This window comes from Rutidosis leptorrhynchoides, chromosome 11 (assembly GCF_046630445.1).
Source record: "Rutidosis leptorrhynchoides isolate AG116_Rl617_1_P2 chromosome 11, CSIRO_AGI_Rlap_v1, whole genome shotgun sequence".
In the NCBI taxonomy this organism is placed as follows: domain Eukaryota; kingdom Viridiplantae; phylum Streptophyta; class Magnoliopsida; order Asterales; family Asteraceae; genus Rutidosis; species Rutidosis leptorrhynchoides.
In genome coordinates, this window is record NC_092343.1 from 36646903 (window position 1) to 36668069 (window position 21167).

Genomic DNA, 21167 nt, shown 5'->3' on the forward strand with positions numbered 1-21167 from the left:
CTATGAAATATATGTTCATTTTTAGCATTATCACTCGTCACCTTCGATCTCCCACTTAATCCTGCTTTTTTGTTTGAGTATCGATGACTTCTTCTTTTGTAAAGTGATAAAGAGATCAACATTGGACCTATGTACAGTAACTTCCCCTTCAGTGGGTGTGGAGACTTCTGCCATCAATTCCCAATCATTAACTTTGATCTGCAGATCTTTAATTTGTTTATCCATGTTGTCAAAGTGTTCCGCATCCCATGGTTTGATGGCAACTTTAAGCCTCTTTAACTTATTTTTAACCACTAGATCAACCATGTAAATATTAATTGGGGCAACCCAATTGTTTTCTACCAATTTCGTGAATTCAGAGTGGCCCATCCAAGCATTAAAAAACTTAAACGGTTTAGGGCCCGAGTTAGCAACCGAATCAACATTAGAATTTAACAAGGGGCAATGATCAGAGGCACCCCTAGGCAGGGTACTGACAGCAACATTCATCCATAGTGAAAGAATGGAGCAAGACACCATAATTCGATCAAGTTTGCTCATTTTTCTCCCATATTTAGTCATCCATTTGAAACGTCGGCCACCCATAGGTAGATCGGATAAAGATGAGTTGTTGATGAACTCATTTAACTCAATCGCCTACCTAGCATTAAAGATCGATCATTTTCTTTCATCCATACACCATACAGTATTAAAGTCACCAAAGCAGAAATAACACCCATTGAGGCCATTTATAACAGAAGATAAATCGTCCCTAGGTCCTTCTTTGAAGTAGTATCATGTGGCCTGTAAACATTTATAATTTCCAAAACGCGATTATAATTAAGAAAGGATTACGACTTAAATAAGGATAAGTTTGTTTTTGTACGAGCCAAGCAAAGTTGTGTCGCGTGCCGTATTTTGCATGTCGGATAATCCAAATGAGCGTGTGCCCAGCACGTGATACGTACGAGTGCTCGTCGTAGGATTACCCGTATCATTAAGTAGTGTGAGCATTTAACGTGCGCCCAGCATGTGATACGCACTTCTGTATATTCTACAACTGCTTGACATGTCGTTATTGATGATAATTAGACGCTCACCGCTATATAGTGCAAGCTTTAGTTGTATCCTCTACAAATAACTTGGTCTCACGAACGAAGAGAAGTGTATAATTCTCTTGATGTTACTAGTTATTGTTGGAGTTAATCGGTTAAAAAGATTCAAAACCATCCACATGGGTAGTTAGAAAGAAATATTGTCAGTATATAAGCTTATGAGAGCATCCCTCTATCACCAGTTGGTTTAAATTACTAAGGGAGTCATGGGCTTATATGTTGGAGATATTGTTGGGCTAAAAACGATCCTACAACTGCTATCAGAGTTGTGGTTGTAGCCCGAATGTGGATGGTGTATCATCGATGTAATTTAGCAGAAAGAAAGCTGTAGCAAGCATGTAGAAAGTAGCATGTAGCTAAACCGATTAAGGAGTGTTTTTTGGAGTTAATAGATTAAAAAAGATGCAAAACCATCCCACATCAGAAGTTGGAAAGAAATATTGTTAGTATATAAGCTTATGTGAACCTCCCTCTGTCATCAATTGGTTTTAGAGTACCAAGGGACTCAGGGGCTTATATGTTGGACATATTGTTGGGCTAAAAATGATCCTACAGTTAACGAGAGGATACACACGAATTCTAGTATTAAAGTATTGAGAAACCTTTTAAGAGTTGTATCGTACGTCACTAATAATATAAGATATTTATGTCGCTATTGTGTTCATATTAGGGTAATTATGTATATCAATTTTATTACCCTCACATATAACTTGCGAAAAATTCTCTCAAAAGAAATCCGAAGTACATACTGTGACGAATCCATGATGACACCTCAAAGGGGCCAAAAAAAATTCAAAGCTAATTACATTTGAAGGGTATTTTAATGGCTATTACCTCAAAAACAAATAAAATAAAACCTACAAATTCTAAAAATATATGGGGTTCTATAGCTATATTTAGTAGTCTCATATACAATTTGAAGAGTAAATAATGTACAACTTTTCCAACGTAGTAGGATCATAGGACCCTACTCCCATACACGTAGATTCGCTCATGAGTACATAACATAAATATGATGGATATCATGTGTTAAACTACACAACGATGTAGTTTAGTGACAATGCACATAGGTCCTGACACACGACACGCTAGCATGAGCTTAACATAGATAAAGATCGATCCCACTATCTTGATCTCCGCGTTCAGTTCAAGGATAGACTCGAGTATATAGCGCCTCCACAATACGACCGTGATGATCCCCGCCTCGAGGTCACGCATGATACAAAATATTACTACCCGAGAAGGCCATTTAACCGTACAGAAAAAAAATACCGACTACGTACTTATCTTTATCTTCGCGTTGACATCATCCTCGGGCATGAGCATAAAATGCAATCCCTCATAAAGTGAATTAGGACAAAGGAATAAACTTGAACATGCAAAGACCTATTGGTTAATAGCATGGTATGAGTTCTTTACCTAATATGGCCACACTCAGACACTGTCAGCATCATGTGTTTTATAGTTGGATTTGAGTTTACTAATAATGGACATGTCTTATAACACGCCTGCTCCAGGCATATCGTAGTTGGTATGCCCCTTAGTCGAGGTGTGCTGCTACCAACAACGTTAATATGTTTGTGGACCTCTCTGGCATGACCCAATGGGCCTCCGATTATAGATCTCAATTTAAACCATAGATAGCACTTACGTACGCGGTTTAGTAGTTGTGTTTGTTCATGCATGACCCACGAGAACCTCACTTCAGTGCTATTAAAGATGTGTTTCGTTATGTTTGTAGGATAGTTGATAATGGGCTTCAGATATTTTCATCCTCTACCACGTAACTTATTGCTTACTTTGATACAGATGGGGGATGTTGCTTTGACGCTCGTCGCTCTACATCCGGTTATTGTTATATCCTGGTTAAAATCTTTTATCTCGATTTTCTAAAAGACAAACAACCTTCTCCAGCTCTAGTATTGAAGCATATATCCAATGGTTTCCAATGTATTTATTGAGACATGTTGGATACGCTAATCACTTCGGGAGCTTCACTCTCTACTTTCTCATGCTACTTTGGTTTATCGTGATAATGTGAGCGTGGTTTACCTTTCTACCAACCCGATTCATCACCAACACAAAAAACACATTGAGGTCGACATACATTTCGTGGATGATAAGGTTGCTACAGGCGGCATTCGTGTACTTCAGGTCCCTACTACTTTTCAGTATGCTGACATCTTTACTAAGGGACTGCTCGATTATTTATGGATTTCAAATCCAGCTTCAACGTTTGTTCTTTACCTCCCGGTTCAACTGCGGGAGCGTATTAGACTGTATATAGTTTATGTATCAGTTTTGCCCGTAGTCCATTATCATTGTATAGCCCACAGGGTTTTAGCCCAATCATTGATGGGATGGATATGATTCATTGAAAAATAATCGACTTTATTTGTGTCTTAGTATTATATCAGTTCAGGCACATATTGTATTCATTATATACTTCACATGCATGTTCTATTACCAGACAGCAAAATAAACCTATCCTTAATCATCTCGATTAGTAGTCATTATCCTTTCTTCTAAAAGAGAAAATCATGAACAATAACCCAAATTGTCCTTCCCTCATTTGTACCTCAACCTTACCAAATTGTACAATCGAGGCCCAATACTACAACTTTTCATTATTGATTAAATTGAGGGGCAAAACATATAACTTCTAAGAGAAAAAAATGTAAATTTCTAGAGGTGTAAAGGTTAAATTCAGGAGAACAAATAGCAACTTCTCTATTTACTATAAAACTACCAACTAAAACTCACCTAAATTTTTGACGGAATTTATCATTTTGTTAGGGTGGAGTTAGGTTTCACTATCGTAACCATTAAACTCGAAATAGTTCTACGAACTAAAAACAACATTGTGCTTCCCTCATTTGTACCTTAGCCTTACCAAGATGTACCATCAAGGCCCAACACTACAACTTGTCAATTTTGATTAAATTGAAGGGTAAAATGTAAATTTCTAGAGGTGTAAAAGTTTAATTAATGGAGGCAAATGGTAACTTCTTTAGTTAATGTAAAACCACCAACTAAAACTCACTTGAATTTTTGACGCAATTTATCTTTTTGTTTGGGCCGAGTTAGGTTTCACCACCATAACCGTTAAACTCGAAATAATTTTACGAACTAAACGCAGCAAATTATATTTGAAACGGAGCTTCCACGCACTATCAACGGAGCTTTGTTTTGAGTAATAGACAAGAAAGTGAATTACATTTACATTTCACGTCCCTATACTATTTATGAACATACAAATATAATTATCGTAGTATTAAATACACATGACCACTTCCTGAAGTACCGTTTGTTGCTGAAATGACTACCAAATTTTCTAGAGTTAAACTTGAGGACTGAACTGAAAAATTAATTTCAAACAACCAATTGTGCTGCACTATATGGTTGAGTTCATGTGAGCTTTCGAGGTCACACACATATACACCTCCACGTCATTTAATATAATGTGTATACCAATTCCAATTGATTTTCTTTCCGTATATTATTTCATATCTTTTTTACAACCGGATTTAACAAACGTTCTCTGTTACGAAACGAGGACTCCTCAACTAGTTTACTCCAAAATGATTAACGGATACTTTTGGGTCTACTATAAACCAAAGCGCAAACTAAATATTTGTCAAATGTTTGACTTAGTTTCCATTTTCAAAGTTAGTTTAGCATAATTCCTTTAAACCAAAGGTGCTTTAATTCATACTAGTATCAATTATTCTTTGCTTTGATTCAAGTCGATTAAAATCAAGTTTCACGAACCCTTACTTGACAAAGTTTTAAGATTATATTATCAAGCCTTCAGAATACTTTGTAAATGCTAGAAATGAGTGTGTTGCAAAAATGTTCAACACGAGTCAGAGTAAAGTGAACTGTGCCAAAGTTTCGGGTTTGGGTCTCAAGTCATCAAAACCACATTTTTGTCATTAATGTAAATTTCGCAAAACGTGCACAATTTACATCCATGCATTCAAGATTTATAATACGATCAAGACAAGATATAAGTGGTTCCCACAAAGTTATATTATATCTTCTTTTATATGAAAATATTTTTTTTCAAAAAGCAAAAATTATATAACTCGAAGGGCCAAGAGGGGGCCCAGCCCAATACAAAACACGAAACATATACAGACTCGATGCATGATATAGACGGAATACAAGATACTGAGACTCGAAGGACGCAGCCTGAGCCTGGTATGAACTCGATAATTTGAAAAACAGACAGCAAACAAACTAGCAGGGAACAGTAGGAAATTAACTTAAGAAGTAGGACCAGTTGCAGAGAGGTATAGACTTGGATTCCGTTAGATGCCCTATATGTAATGACGACGTGGAAACAATTGAACATTCATTGTTCTTTTGTAGACACTCGTTAGATGTTTGGGAAAAAATATATAAATGGTGGGGGTTAGGCCTGGTTACAAATCTAAGCATTGGCGAAGCCTTTCGTGGAAATTGTAATAGGGTCCTATCCCCTCTTGACTCGTTAATTTGTTAAGCGTTGGAGTGGACGAGTGGATATTTAATATGGCGAAATCGTAACCGAAAAGTGTTTTCAAATTCGTGTTGGAATGCTTCGAAGGCGTTAATGGAAATACAACTCATATCGTTTGATTATATGAAAATATTGAGATGGTAATTCGGTTATACCTATACTTGTTTTGATATAATGATATCAAACAATCTTGAATATGTCACATTTTAGTCCAAGCCATGTTGGGCCTCTTTAGGATTTAGTATATTTAGTTATTGTTAATAGAATCTGTCGCATGTTATTTCAAATATTTTGCAAATCATGCTGTTTAGGCCATTACAGTATATAATAACTATCATATATTCATATTTAGTTCCCAAAATCCAAACAATTTGTTGTTTATGAAAACTTATACTCCGTACTATTTGACATTGTAGATTAGGTTATCTCAAATCATCACTCCATCCGTTCCAACATAATTGTCCCGTTTTAAATTTTCACTCTTTTTTTTCTTAACTTCAAATATTTTTATTTTTATTTGTATTATATATTATTTGATTTTGTATAAATGAACTGATTTAAACATGTTTTCATTAGAATGTTTCTAACCCTGCCTGTGACATCACAGGCAGATTTGTACTTTTTGGCTCAAAAAGTGCATCTGCCTATGACATGGCAGTGTCAAATTTTGACCCCTCAATAACCCCAAATGTCAAATGCCAGTGTTAAATTCAGTAGGGTCCATCAGTTTTTTTTTTTTTTTCAAATGATTTAAAATGGTAAATAAATACAACAAAATAAAATAAATTACAATAAAATGGTAAATAAATACAACAAAATAAAATAAATAACATTAATAAAAAAAATACATAATTAATTTTTGATAAGAATTTAAAAGTACATAGATTGACGATTACATAGATTAAAAAAAAAACTAATTCGCATCTTCTACAAACGTTGTGCAGCAACCTCCCGTTCCCTAGGAATGTAACCTCTAACTCTCGGAATAGATGGTGCCGATTCGACTTCGGAATCATCATCTTCTATTTCTTGAATTAATTGAACAATCCGCAAATCTTCGGAGTCAGAACCCATTTATAAACTAATAAACTTTTGTAAAAAAAAATAAAAAGTAGAAAGAAATAGAGCAAGTAAGAATGAATTGTGTGAAAAATGATATGATTGTTGGGGTTTAAATAGGAGTAAAATGGAGTAAAAATTGAGTTTTAAAAAAAATAATGAAAAAACAGGTATATATCCGTTGGGTAACGGATATATTACCCCACCCAATCATTTGCTACCACCACACCATTTGAAGCCCCTTTTTTTCAGTCAAAATGCCGACTGACGCCTCCCAGCGTCAAAAACTGGCGCCCCGTTAATGGCGTCAGGGGCGTCAGTTTATGCCAACTCGTCTGACGCTGGCCCATCTGACGCCGCGTTAGATTCAGTCTTAGTATAATTTTCACTAAACATATTATATAACACAAACAAAGATGTAGAGTATAATTGTCCAAGAGTAACCACCAAAGAAGATATCAGTACCAAACAAGAGATCGGTATCGAAATCTTTAACCTATTCGCTATTGCATATGTTCATGTTATTCATGGTTTCAGATTATGTTGATGGCCTTCATGTATACTTTCACATGTGCAATCAATCACCTTTTGTCTGCTTATTCAAGAGCAAATCTGTTTATTTTTCTTCAACATCAGTGCACCTTTTCTATTGTGATTTTCATTATGATGTAAAATTTTCAAAAAATGGCAAGATTTTGAATATATTTTTTTTCCCTAAAAAAACAAGCTTAACAATAAAATCCAAACAAACAACAAAACCTAAAACAACGAAGTTAACAACCACGCAACCTAACTAACATAAGATTCTATATATACTCTACCATAAAATCTCACTAATAATGAAAATTATTTCAACTTTTTAGTAGTCCTTGTACCTTTTATTTTCGAAACCAATAATCTAAAAAATCATATATACTTAATAAAAATATAATCGGTATATGGATACGGATGATTACCAAAAGTGTGTAGTCCTTTACATAATAAAACGAGGATAAACAATAAGAAACAAAACAATCATTTTGAGTTCTTCGATACGATGATGCTCCAAATGAACCATTCCTAAACTGAAAGGAGATTGAGATTGTGTTGCAAGTACGACGGTTCTTTTTTTTTTTTTTTTTTTTTTTTTGTATCTTTATTTCCAACCGGGTCGAATTGGTACAATTTTTAAACCTGGTCATATATAAAATAAGTCATATAGGAGGCCAATTCAAGCATGTGAATAGTGTTTAAATGTTCAAAATCCATTATTTAAATAAAGAATTAACATAAAAATGTTGAAAGGTCACAGTCCAGTCCAATTTGATTGGACCTGCATTGAAAGTATTGATTTTGACCCATTATCCAGCCCACCCATTCTGACATATCTAGCTCATATGTTGTTAAAGGTTTTAGTATTTAAAGGAAGAAAACGTACCGTACGTGACGAAGTTTATATCCGACTTATATCACGACCGAATACGAATGTAGTCAGCCAGTTAATCGCCACATAAAATCTATTTCTCCAGCTGACAACACGTGTGAGATAAGCAGAACGCCAAATGAACCAACTAGGAAATCCCGCAAGCGACAAACCTTTCGCTTCCTAAACACGTTGAAAAGATACACATAAATGGGAAAAAACCGTCTCTTAAAACAAAATAAAAAGTGGGATAAACGAATTGTTTTACCTTGCTTTGTCTGAGATCAACAAGAGCCTTATAACTCCCAACGGTCGCCATGGATCCTAAATGCTTATAAACAAACGGGGCCCCAAGTTCGATATCGCCACCACTGTTAGCAAATCCGCCACCCGCTTTACCGATCTTGTTTAGAAGTTCGGCTAGGTATTTACCCTCTCTCTCTGCCACCTAAAACGTACATCTGTGTGTGAGATACTATGATTACAGATAAAAGGAAGCGAAGGTAGCAATTTTGACCCGTTTATTGTGGCCTAGTACCAAGGCGGCTTGGTATTCTCACAAGAGGTCTCAGGTCATAACTTTATCACCCCACATCCTGGGGTGGCGAAATGGTCACTGGGACACCCAGGTTAGGCTGCACACATTGAGTTTAAAACTCACCCTACCCACGTGTTTTTACTCATATCACTTATTAATGGGTCATTTCATTATACGCTTCATCTCAGACGAGCCAAATAATAAAGGATAGCAAAAAGGGGGAAGAGATGGGTCAAACTAGAGATGACCAAAAACAATCTAAAACTGACACCGGTCCTATACAGACCGGAATGGAAATAGACCGTTCGATTCTAGGACTGCGCGTCTGTCCTACTTTCAGTCACAAAACTGGTTAGGATCTGGATGATATCAGTCCAGACTAAAACTAGTATCAGTCCAAAACCGGTTAAAGACTGAAACCAGTCATAAACCAGACTAAAACTAGCTTTAAACTGTCTAAACCGGTTTTACAAAACTGAAATGAGACCAATATAACATTTTGTAGTATTTTGAAGTTTTCCAACGTATTTAATTATATGCAATGATGTATTTGTAAAAGTGAAAATGAGCTGAGATACCCAATGGCGGTTCGTTGAAAATCTATTAACCCAAGCTTATATAACAACAATACCTAATTCCTAAGGTGAGATGTAGACGATCTTTCCTCTGCCCCAGAAAAAAGTTAAGTCATATCTCCACCAAGGGCATTGTTGTAAAACTCCCCGATTACTCCTTATTAAGAACAGGCCGATCCAATTTTCTAAAATACGATTAATTGAGCGGTTGACGTCGGTTAATGGGTCAAAATCGGATTTGTTGGTTAAAGTCAGATTTATTCGGTCAAAATCGGTAAAAGTCAAAACTGGTCAATATTAAATTATGACTTTAAACTAGAATTTTAGAGTGTTTGAAAAAATAAACGATTATATTTATGTTCTAGAAAATTATGTTTAAGTTGATGTTTATGGTTTTCTTCTCCCACATATAAATTTAAAATTCATTATTTAAATGTATAAAAGGTTATATCCGATTAATCTCCAATTTATCCCGAGTTGCCAATTACTCCCTTTCCCTTTAAAGTCCCGACCGAGTACCCCCGATTAGCCGGTAACGTTGCCCAAGGGTAAATAAAGTCATCCCCCGCTTTACCCGAGGGCAGAGAGACCCGGTCTTGTCTTTTCTGCATGAAAACTGGACTGAAAACCATTTTTAAGCAGTCGTTGCTCATCTCTAAGCCAAACAGATGACACACGATAATAATGGCCCAAAAAACTTAATTATAAGGCTGACAACCTCTTATACTGTCCTGTCTAAAATTTAAATTCTTGTTAAACTAAACTCGTTTTTGTGATCACTAGTAACTCAAGTGAAGCATCACCTTTTGAAATAAATAAAACCCCAACCCCATGAGGTCCGCTTCGTCCAGTAGTAACAATGACCCAATATTGGCCCATATTGAAAACAATAACTGATAACACGGTTGCGGTACTACTTACTTGCGCCAAAGCAGGAAGGGTAGCTTTTCCGGTACTCTCAAGGTACCCGCTACAATCACCGATCGCAAAAACATCAGGTGCTGACGGTACCCTTAACCACTCGTCGATCCCAACCCTACACACGTACAATATCAGTTCCAACTATTAATACAAAATGTTAAAATCAGGCCCCATATGCCAAAAATTGATAGATTATGAACATTTATACCTTCCACCAGGAGCCTTTGGAAGGTCCATATCTCTGATGAAAGATGAGGGCCCCACACCAGTAGACCACACCAATAAACCGTACGGAACATCCGTACCATCACTGAGAACTATCTTCTTAGATTGAACCTCCTTAACGGTACCACGAACTAGACGAACTCCGGACTAAAAAAGAAATTAATAGACTTTAAATAAAGTTAGTTTGAAAATATATGTGCTGACTCTGCTTTGAGTTCCAAATTCCAGATCACAATTATCCTTTATCTTTCTACTGTGTTATAAATCAAGATTGTAACTCTTTTGTTATGTAATTAACACTAGTGTACACCCACGACTTTACGAAATTAATAACTAATATTTATATTTATATTTAATAATATTATAATAAACAAATAAGTTTTCTTTCTAATATAGAAGAACATTAAGATAATTGAGTTTGTTTTACGTTTTTATATATAAGAGAGAATTGAATTTGTTACAAATCGATGGTTGAAATTCAAATGAATTGTTGAAAGTTCAAATCAATTGTTGATTTGGAGAGAGTATGACATCATCATTGAAAATCATAGTTATGAACTTATCTAAAGGTCAATATTCTATTTTTTGACCATAATTATGACTTTCGTATTATATACTAAAAGAAGATATAAAAAAAGAAAAGAAGAAAAGATTTTCACAAAATAGAAAAAGGAAGTAGACTTCTTGATACTTAAAAAATCACGACAAACCGTTCTCAAGAGAGATAGTACGTTACCTTCGTCAGCTGCTTAGTTGCATACACCCTGAGGCGATCATCAAATGAAGATAAGATATCATTGGCCTGCATAAATTCATCTGGCTTTCAAGAGCGTGCAAAAGTATGTACATAAAAACAAGAGATGACAATTTTGACCCATTTGTTTATGAATGGGCCAATTTGAATTCTGTTTAAATCTCAAATGGGTCAAATCATAAAACTTAACTACCAAGGAAACAGGTTGGGTCAAACAAGTTTATGGGGTTGAAATTCGGCATAGTGTGCATACAACTCCTACATTGCTTTATTCAAAAACTTGCATCATTATACTATTTTGACTTTGGGATCATGAATCATTTAGTAAGAATTCACAAGTGTGATTAAGGGGCTGTTGAACCAATCCAACTGCACTTAAAAACTATCGTTTTTGACCCATTACCCAACCCGTCCAAACATCCACCATTATAAAAAAAAACCTCCAAAAGTATAAACCTCACCTCAATCAAAGTTACATGAATGTAATCTTTAACATGCGAGTATCTTTGACGAACATCTTTCATAATAAAATCACTTAATTCGCCACTGAACTCAACTCCAGTGGGACCGCCACCAACAACGACACAATGCAAAAGTCTACGCTTTTCTTCGTCAGTAACACCTGTCAAAACATCGTATTCCACAAATTCAACCTTATAATATATGAAATCAAGACAGAGTATTTTAAAGTAGGAACGAATTACGAATTATTGTACCGGGCACATCAGAAAGCATCAAGTTGAGAAGCAACTTTCTTCGAATTTCTTGAGCATGGTGCACTTCGCGAAGGAAAATAGCGTGTTCTTTCACACCGTTTATTCCAAAAGTTGAAGCCTCGGCTCCAGAAGCAAGGACTAATTTGTCATACGAAAGCTTGAAATCCCATGGCTTTAGTGATTGTAATCCGTCTGTTACTGTTTGACAATGCACCTAAAATTGCACAAACCATTCATGATCAATCAATAATAATGATCAACTATCATATTAGGCTAAACATTTTATTAAACCAAAAGATAACGAAAATTGGGTAATTCTACATCTATTTCGATAATCTATTTAAAACAATTCTTGGATGGCTCCCAAATCAAATTATGTTCACTCTTAACATAATCATCAAATCATTATATCCGAACAGGACAAACTTATTAACTCGAATTCTAAAGCTCATTTACATTTATAAAACACATTTTCAGAAACTAACATGAATGTATGCAGATTACATAACCATTTACATCTTATTATAGAACACCATCCAATATATATGATAATTCAAATATATAGTCTATGTCAGACAAATTATGCAAACAGTTCAATCAATCAATTTTACTTGCTTAATTGGTCAAAGATTCATACTTTTTCCACATTCAATGTTATAGAACTCACAACACTAACATGAATGTACACAGATTATAATTCAAATGTGTATGTCATAATTCAAGATTAAACAATTGCATTAATCCTGTCATTTAAAAATCAAAATTTTCATATCGAATATTCAGACTTTATTCATTCCATTACAAAATCATGAAGAAAAAAAAAATCTGTTTTTCAAATCAAAGATTCAAACTTTATTCTCTTGAATAAAAAAAACATGAATATAATCACATACCTCGTGATTCTTGGCATCAAGTCCTTTACAATTAGCCAAAAAGAAAAACGAACCGGGTTCAGAAGAAATCGCCGGTTGAATCCTACCAATGGGTTCAGCAACAGACCGGAATTCAAGAGTACCAACACAAGTAGAAGCTAATAAAGGAGTGAAAACCATATGATTTCTGGGAGACACACAAACGACATCGTATATGCTAGTATCAATCCCTTTCATTAACCTACACCCGGCCCAACCGGATCCCAATACCACCACTCTAGGTTTGTCGGTTTTCTTGGTGGGTCCCAGACCTGACGTCGGCTGAACAGCCGCATCACCGGTGGTGAAGTGGTGGAGGTGTTGTAATGAGAATAAAGTGGGAGTGAATTTGGCGGTGGAAGCGGTTCGGTTCTTGACCGGTGTGGTGAACCGTGTTAGGTTTCTGAACCAGGACATGACCGGGTTTTTTTTAGGGGGATGAGAGGTGATTAAAAGTTCGTTATAAGTGGTGAGAAGATTGCAATTTAGTGATTGTGGAGTGAGAGTGTTTTTGGTTAACCAAAAATGTTGGAGACGAAGAATAATTTATTTTTATTTATATATTTTTTATTTAGGGGAAAATTGAAGGGGACAGATGGTGGCTACTAGATGCAATTGTAGAGCTGGATGTTAATAAATTTTGACTGAAAAAAAAAAAAAAAAAAAAAGTTGCCACGTGTGAGAAGATGAATTATCTAAACGAAAATGCGTGTGAGAAGAAGAATTATAAAAACTGGTGAAATGACCCGTGGAACACGGGTTTGTTTAAATAAAACAGTTTAATGATATGTTTTAGGTATTAAGTGAATGTAAATACTAAAATTATTTAGTTTAATGACCCGTGGAATCACATAGTCCGACTAAGAAACTCGTCAGCTGAACATTTCATCAAACACCTAAAATGCATATTAAACAATCCACATCCAATCATAAAAGATAATATTGGTTGTCATTTTATTTTAAAAGTGTAAATTAAAATATAAATGTATAATTGACTTCCTTGTGCCTAACTTATATACCTTCTCGTACTCAATTCAAAATAATTAAGTAAAATTATTTAATTTTAGTAATTAAAATAATTATTGATTTAATAATAATAATTAATTAATAAGATTTAATTTTAATTTAAAATTATTTAAATTAATGACATCACTCACCATGCTTAGATTTTTTTCTTTTTTCTTTTTGATTTTTTCTTAACAAAGGAATTAGCATAATAATGACATCATCATTTTAGCAATATAATAGAAACTATAGATTGGCTCGTTTGTGCTAGTGTTCCAGTCCCCATGCTTGCTTTCATGTTTTGTACTCCGTACTAGATTTAAGAGCCCGTGCATTGCACGGCAGCTCTATAAAATAGTATTCAAAAACGTTAAAATAGAAACACATTAGATGTATGATAAAATCACAAATAAAAGCATGATGTCTGTTTTCTTCAATCTCCCTCTGGTTAGCCCGCCCATATTACCGCCTACAAGAATAAGAACTTATAAAAAATACCACATGTTTGTAAATGTTAATTAAATAAATGTACAACCAGATTAACAATAACAATTTTAATAGTTGATTAGTTACTCATTTAAAATGTAGAGCAATAAACATAAGCACCATCATAGAGCTACTCTAATATGTTGTAATATGTTTGTTGTATTTGGAATTAGCTAATATGCTAATCAATTGAATTTTCACCCGGGGTGTGGCAAATAATTTGCACTATGCTTTAGTGTACCGCAACTACTAAAACTCCAATATCACACATGTTATCTTGTACCCTATACCCCGCATTCGCAGAATTGAGTATTGTCGTTGTACATATGTCTTGTTGTACAAAAAAAAATCATTGATTAACAAATTGTGTTGAATTATATCATATGCATACGTAGGAGTAGTGTGAAACCTCTTAGGTTTTATGAAACATATATGTTGGAACTTGCATTTCCATAATCTTATTAAAGTTACTGAAATCATATAACTTTATTGATGTTTAATGTTGATGTTTTCAAAGATTCAAGATTTTTTTTTTTTTTTTTTTTAAATGTATGATGATTACGAAAAGGACAATTCCCACTACCGTAGGCAGGCTAGCCAGGCCGTGAGGTAGATATAATATAAAAAACATTATTTCCAACTCACATCATATAGTGTAAAGTTTGTGACATTTATCTTCCATAAATTGTCTTAACAACATTTTGTTTTGCATAATCTTTTTTAGTTGGCATAATTTATTGTAATGTGGGAAAAAGATGTCTATTATAGGACGGATCTCAGTTTCGGCTGAGATAAAATTATTACAATACACATTATTAAATTTTAAAAATTCAATTAAAGTGTTGTAAATTTAGTAGTTAAATATGGATGGTAATTAGTCAAATATGGATAGTAAAATTTGTACTATATATATGTGCATAATGTAAGTTACAAAAACACACATATACATTAAATACATCACACCTCTTCAACCTCTTTCTCTCCTATATCTTCTACAACACATCTCTCTTTTATTGGTTCTTTCAATTTGAATATATTGAACCAGGCCACTAAAGGTAGTTATAAGCCTACTGAAATATAACACGTTATCAGCACGAAGTGCTCCGTATAATCAAGGTTTATCTAAGCAAGCACACGTCACTAATCAAGACCTCATGATTGTACGCAACACGTCATTTGACAACACGGTACTTTATATACGCAACACGTCATTTGACAACACGGTACCATGGGTCGAGATTAATTCCGATCAATACGAATACGATGGGGTCTTTATATGTTATCTAACATTTATGATTACTTATGCAATTAATCATTATTTATTTCATGCATACTAATGTTTATTCTTAAAAGTAAATCTTAAAAGTTAAAATAAGAAAAAATAGTTTGTATTTTTATTAAAAGTAAATCTTAAAAGTTAAAATAAGTAAAAGTAGTTTGTATTTTTATTAAAAGTAAATCTTAAAAGTTAAAATAAGAAAAAGTAGTTTGTATTTTTATTAAAAGTAAATCTTAAAAGTTAAAATAAGAAAAAATAGTTTGTATTTTTATTAAAAGTAAATCTTAAAAGTTAAAATAAGAAAAAGTAGTTTGTATTTTTATTAAAAGTAAATCTTAAAAGTTAAAATAAGAAAAAGTAGTTTGTATTTTTATTAAAAGTAAATCTTAAAAGTTAAAATAAGAAAAAGTAGTTTGTATTTTTATTAAAAGTAAATCTTAAAAGTTAAAATAAGAAAAAGTAGTTTGTATTTTTATTAAAAGTAAATCTTAAAAGTTAAAATAAGAAAAAGTAGTTTGTATTTTTATTAAAAGTAAATCTTAAAAGTTAAAATAAGAAAAAAAAATCTTGTCCTTTATATTACTTATACGCGTTTTGATATAGTGACTTTATTCGTTAACGTCAACTAACGACGTTACAACGGTCATATATACATAACGGTTGTTAACGTCAACTGACGACGTTACAACAACTATATTTTTCAAATATAAAATAAACATCTCCGTTTTCACATTTTCACAAATCAATCTTCATTTTTCAGATTACTACTCTCAAAAAGTTTTTGTAAAAATGATTCACACAAGGATGATTTTTCCTATTGTATTGGTCATATTAACTATCATCATTGTTGCTAATATACCACCGGGTGAACCTATATTCTATCCTACCCTTGTGGTTTTATTATTTGTAATCATACCATTATTCTGTTGTTTACTACTTATGAATTTAAAATGATTCTAATTTCATTTTATTATTTGTCTATGAATAGAAGTTGATTATGATTATGATTTATGTTATTCATCTTTTTGATAATAGAAAATGTCGAATTTGAAAAGGCTTAAATTTGCTCATTTAGAACAAGTGGGAACAACTACTTAACATGGGTTATGAATATAGAAAAACATCTCGAATCAAACGGTATTTTAGAAACCCTGAATGAAAATAACAATTATTCCGAACAAGAGAAAGCAATAGTAAGTATTTTTCTTAGCAAACATATTGACGAGTCCTTAGAATCTACATATTATATGATCGAAAATCCAAGTGTATTATGGAAAATACTCAAAGATAGATACGATATTAATTATCAAAAAAAAAATAATAATAATAATAACGGTGATCCATGAAAGAATAAAATTAAAGATATTAGTAGACGCTCTTATAAGAATTCCGGAGATTCTTATTAATGATCTGGTAACGTGGATCATCAGTCTAGTATTTCTTGAATACATGAACATCTTGTTTAGCTCTACAAATAAGTCCCAAAAGAAAAGAAAACGAGAGTGAATCTGTTGACAAATCTTGATTAAATTAACCCTGAGCTACCTTAAGACTTGAATGGTTTGAATTTTCTAAGATGCCTAGTTTTTTTTATGTATCACTCATAAATAAATGGTTTTAGGCCATAACGCATATGTTTTATTAAGTGTTATCTTTTATGTACTTCAGATTATAACTTGTTTGCAGGTAATATAATTTGATTATCTTGCTGAAATATAACTCATTATTTGCTTATCTTATTTGAAGTTTTAGTATGAATCCTGCTGAAATACAACATCAATTAAATGGTAAAGACCTATGTATTGCAGATAGTAGTAACATACACACTATGATCAAATCTAAGAAATATTTCATTGATTTAAATCAAATGAAGGAATTATAAATACTATATCAGCTCTTGCAAACTTGATATAAGGAACGAAAAAGGCAAAATTTCATATTATCAAATGGTACGAATTTTTTGGTAAACAATGTCTTGTTTTCTCCCAAATCAAAGAGAAATTTGTTAAGTTTCTCTGATATATATCATAATGGATATGATTATCAGTCAATGATAATCGAAAATGAAAAATATCTATGTAGCACCGAAAAGCGCATAGGATTAAAAGCGCATATGATAAAAAGCGCATATGATGAAAAGCGCAGCGCATATGATTAAAAGCACATATGATAAAAAGCGCATATGATGAAAAGCGCATCGCATATAATTAAAAGCGCATATAATGAAAAGTGCATATGACGAAAAGCGCAGCACATATGATTAAAAGCGCATATGGTGAAAATGATATATGATGAAAAGCACATATGGTGATTAATGAAAATCACATATGGTGATTAATGAAAAGCACATATAGTGATTAACGAAAAGCACATATGGTGATTAATGAAAATCACATATGGCGATTAATGAAAAGCACATTGAGAAATAATCACCAATGTTTCTTGAAAGAATTCAAGGGTATATATATGGACCAATTCATCCATCATGTGGACCATTTTTCTAATAGTCACATCTAACGCATGGTCTCATGTTTATGTGTTATCAAGCCATAATATGGCATTTGCAAAGTTTCTTGCACAAATTATTAAATTAAGAACACATTATTCTGATTACACCATTAAAAGGATGAGACTTGATAATGCTGGTGAGTTAACATCTCAAGCTTTTAATGATTATTATATGTCTACAAGGATTGTTGTTGAACATCCAGTTGCTCATGTGCATACACAAAATTGGTTTAGCTGAATCAATAGATAAACGCTTACAGCTAATAACAAGACAATTAGAAATGAGTACAAAACTCTCAATATTTATATGAGGACATGTAAATTTACATGATGTGACATTAATTCGCATTAAATCAAGTGCAAGTTATAAATATTCTCCATTACCAACTTAATTTTGGTGGAGACCGAATATTTTCCATCTTATAACATTTGGTTGTGCAGTGTATTTTTAATTGAACAATCACAACAAATGGTTCCTCAAAGAAGGATTGAAATATATGTTAGATATGAAACATCTTCAATCATAAGATATATTGAACCCATGACGGGTGATGTTTTTACAGCAAGTTTTGTCGATTGTCACTTTAATGAAACATTGTTCCCTATATTAGGGGGAGAAATGAAATATAAATAAAATGATGTTTCATGGTGTGAACATCAATTAGGGAATATTGATCATCGCACAAAAGAATGCGAAAAGAAAGTTCAAATATAATGCATATGCAAGAACTTGCAAATTAATTACTTTATGCATTTAAAGATACAAAAAATAAGTGACTAAATCATATATACCAGCAGTAAATGCTTCAGCTAGAATTGAAATTACAAAAGCTGGCAATAATGTCACTCATGAGTCTTTGCTACGGCAGAAACGTGGAGACCAATTGGTTCCAAAGATAAAAATCCTCGAAAAAGAAAATCAGCTGATAATGAGGTAAAAGAAAGTGTTCAACAAGAACCACAAATAAATACTCCTTCTGCAGAGGATATTGATAAATGTAAATACATAAATTGCAATAAATTATGCAATATTATGAAACTGAAATGAAATGAAAAATCTTGATGAGATATTTTCATATAATGTTACAATGACATCATGAATAAAGATGATGATCTGGAACCAAAATCTGTCATTGAATATCAAAATAGACGTGATTGAACTCAACGGAAAGGAGCAATACGAGCTGAATTAGAATCGCTCAATAAAAGAAAAGTTTTTGGATCAATCGTTATCACTTTTAAAGATGTGAAACAATGGGATACAAATGAATTTTTATCCAAAAAGAAATGTGCAAATGAAGTTACAAGGCAAAACTAGACTTGTAACTCAAGATTTCCCACAAAGACCAGAAATGAATTAGGAGAAAAACTTATCCTCCTATAATGAATATAATTACTTATTAGATACTTAATCAACCTGGTAGTTATTTAAATGCATCTCATAGATGTTGTTACTACTTATCTGTATGGATCACTTAATAGTGATATATATATATATATATATATATATGAATATACCTGAAGGGTTAAGGTATCATAAGCATCTAATGCAAAACCCAAGGAAATATATTCCATTAAATCACAAAGATTTCTAAATGGGTTTATACAATCGGGACGTATGTGGTATAATCGATTAAATTACTACTTGATAAGAAAAGGGTATACATATAAACTTATTTGCACGTGTGTTTTATAAAAACAATGTTCGGATATGTGATCATAGCTGTTTATATCAATTATCTTAAATAAAGAAATCTATGAAGCCATTCAACTTCTAAAGAAAGATTTTAAAATAAAAAAAAATCAAGTATTACGTTGATTTACATATTGAGCATATAACTAATGACTTACTTATACATCAAACAACTTATACCGAAAAGATTTTAAAATATTTTAATATGGACAAGACAAAAACCATTAAGTACTCATATGGTTGTTAGATCTTAATATTGATACTAATCCATTTCATCCTCTAGAAGATCATGAAGATCTTCTTGGTTCAGAAGTTCCATATTTTAGTGCAATTAGGGCTCTTATGTATCTTACAAATTATGCAAGATCTGACATTTTTTTTGCAGTTAATTTGTTGACAAGGTTCAGCTCAGCCCCTACCAAAAGACATTGGAATGGGATCAAACAAATAGTTTGATACCTTCGAGGAACTACTGATTTATAATTATTTTATTCTAACAACTCGAAACAAGATTTGTTTGGTTATACATATGCAGATTATTTATCTAATCTACATAAAGCTAAATCTCAAACTGGATATTTATTCCTAAATGGAGGCACCGCAATATCATGACGTTCTCAAAACAAACACTTGTTGCAACATCATCAAATCATGCCGAAGTGATTGCATTACATGAAGCTACTCGGGAATGATTTTAGTTAAGATCAATGATACAAATCATTATTGATTCTTGTGGACTAGAACGCTATAAAAGCCCAACAACTATCTATGAAGATAATACAGCTTACATAGTACAAATGAAAGAAGAGTATCAAAAATGACAGAACAAAACATAAATGCTGACGAGGCGCTAAAGCTATAAACGGTCTTAACGGTCATAAGTTTGATGGAAAAGAATGGTATATTGGTAAGGCTCAGAAAAAGACTGAAAGGGAATAGGAATTGAAACAACAGTTTGAGCAAACCATGAAGGAGACTGTAGACAAATCACATGGGTCAAACTTGTCATAAAAGATTTAGATGATACTGTTTCAGATGAAAACCTCAGATTCTTCTCATATACTCAAGATCTCGTAGAAGACAACCAGTTTAAAATGAGATACGTTCAATCAACAACTCTGCTGATCTTTATACCAAAGCACTGTCAATCGCTGTTTTCAAAACATACGTTCACAATATTGGCATGGGGCAAGTTCAAAAGATGTGACGACTCAGCGTTGTCTACTTGAGGGGGAGTCAACTCTATGCTGCACTCTTTTTTCCTTAGCTAAAGTTTTATCCCACTGGGTTTTCTTTAGCAAGGTTTTTAACGAAGCAGTATTAATTGCTCTTTAAAAAAAATTACCATCCAAGGGGGAGTGTTGTAAATTTAGTAGTTAAATATGGATGGTAATTAGTCAAATATGGATAGTAAAATTTGTACTATATATATGTGCATAATGTAAGTTACAAAAACACACATATACATTAAATACATCACACCTCTTCAACCTCTTT

At 33.0% G+C, this 21167-nt stretch overlaps 2 protein-coding genes across 2 annotated transcripts; both read right to left on the reverse strand.

Moving 5' to 3' along the window:
- Window positions 1–30: 30 nt before the first annotated feature.
- LOC139874455 (uncharacterized) lies at window positions 31–585 on the reverse strand. The gene has a single exon (XM_071861887.1). It carries the CDS (start codon window positions 583–585, stop codon window positions 31–33), a length of 555 nt encoding a protein of 184 aa, XP_071717988.1.
- Window positions 586–7486: 6901 nt separating this feature from the next.
- On the reverse strand, window positions 7487–13225 carry LOC139876608 (internal alternative NAD(P)H-ubiquinone oxidoreductase A2, mitochondrial-like). Its single transcript, XM_071863950.1, has 9 exons — window positions 12682–13225; window positions 11789–12002; window positions 11534–11694; window positions 11055–11120; window positions 10302–10465; window positions 10094–10208; window positions 8328–8507; window positions 8075–8242; window positions 7487–7830 (listed from the first exon to the last, which is right to left on the reverse strand). Exons 1-8 carry the CDS (start codon window positions 13114–13116, stop codon window positions 8090–8092), a joined length of 1488 nt encoding a protein of 495 aa, XP_071720051.1. The 5' UTR covers window positions 13117–13225; the 3' UTR covers window positions 7487–7830; window positions 8075–8089.
- Window positions 13226–21167: the final 7942 nt, after the last annotated feature.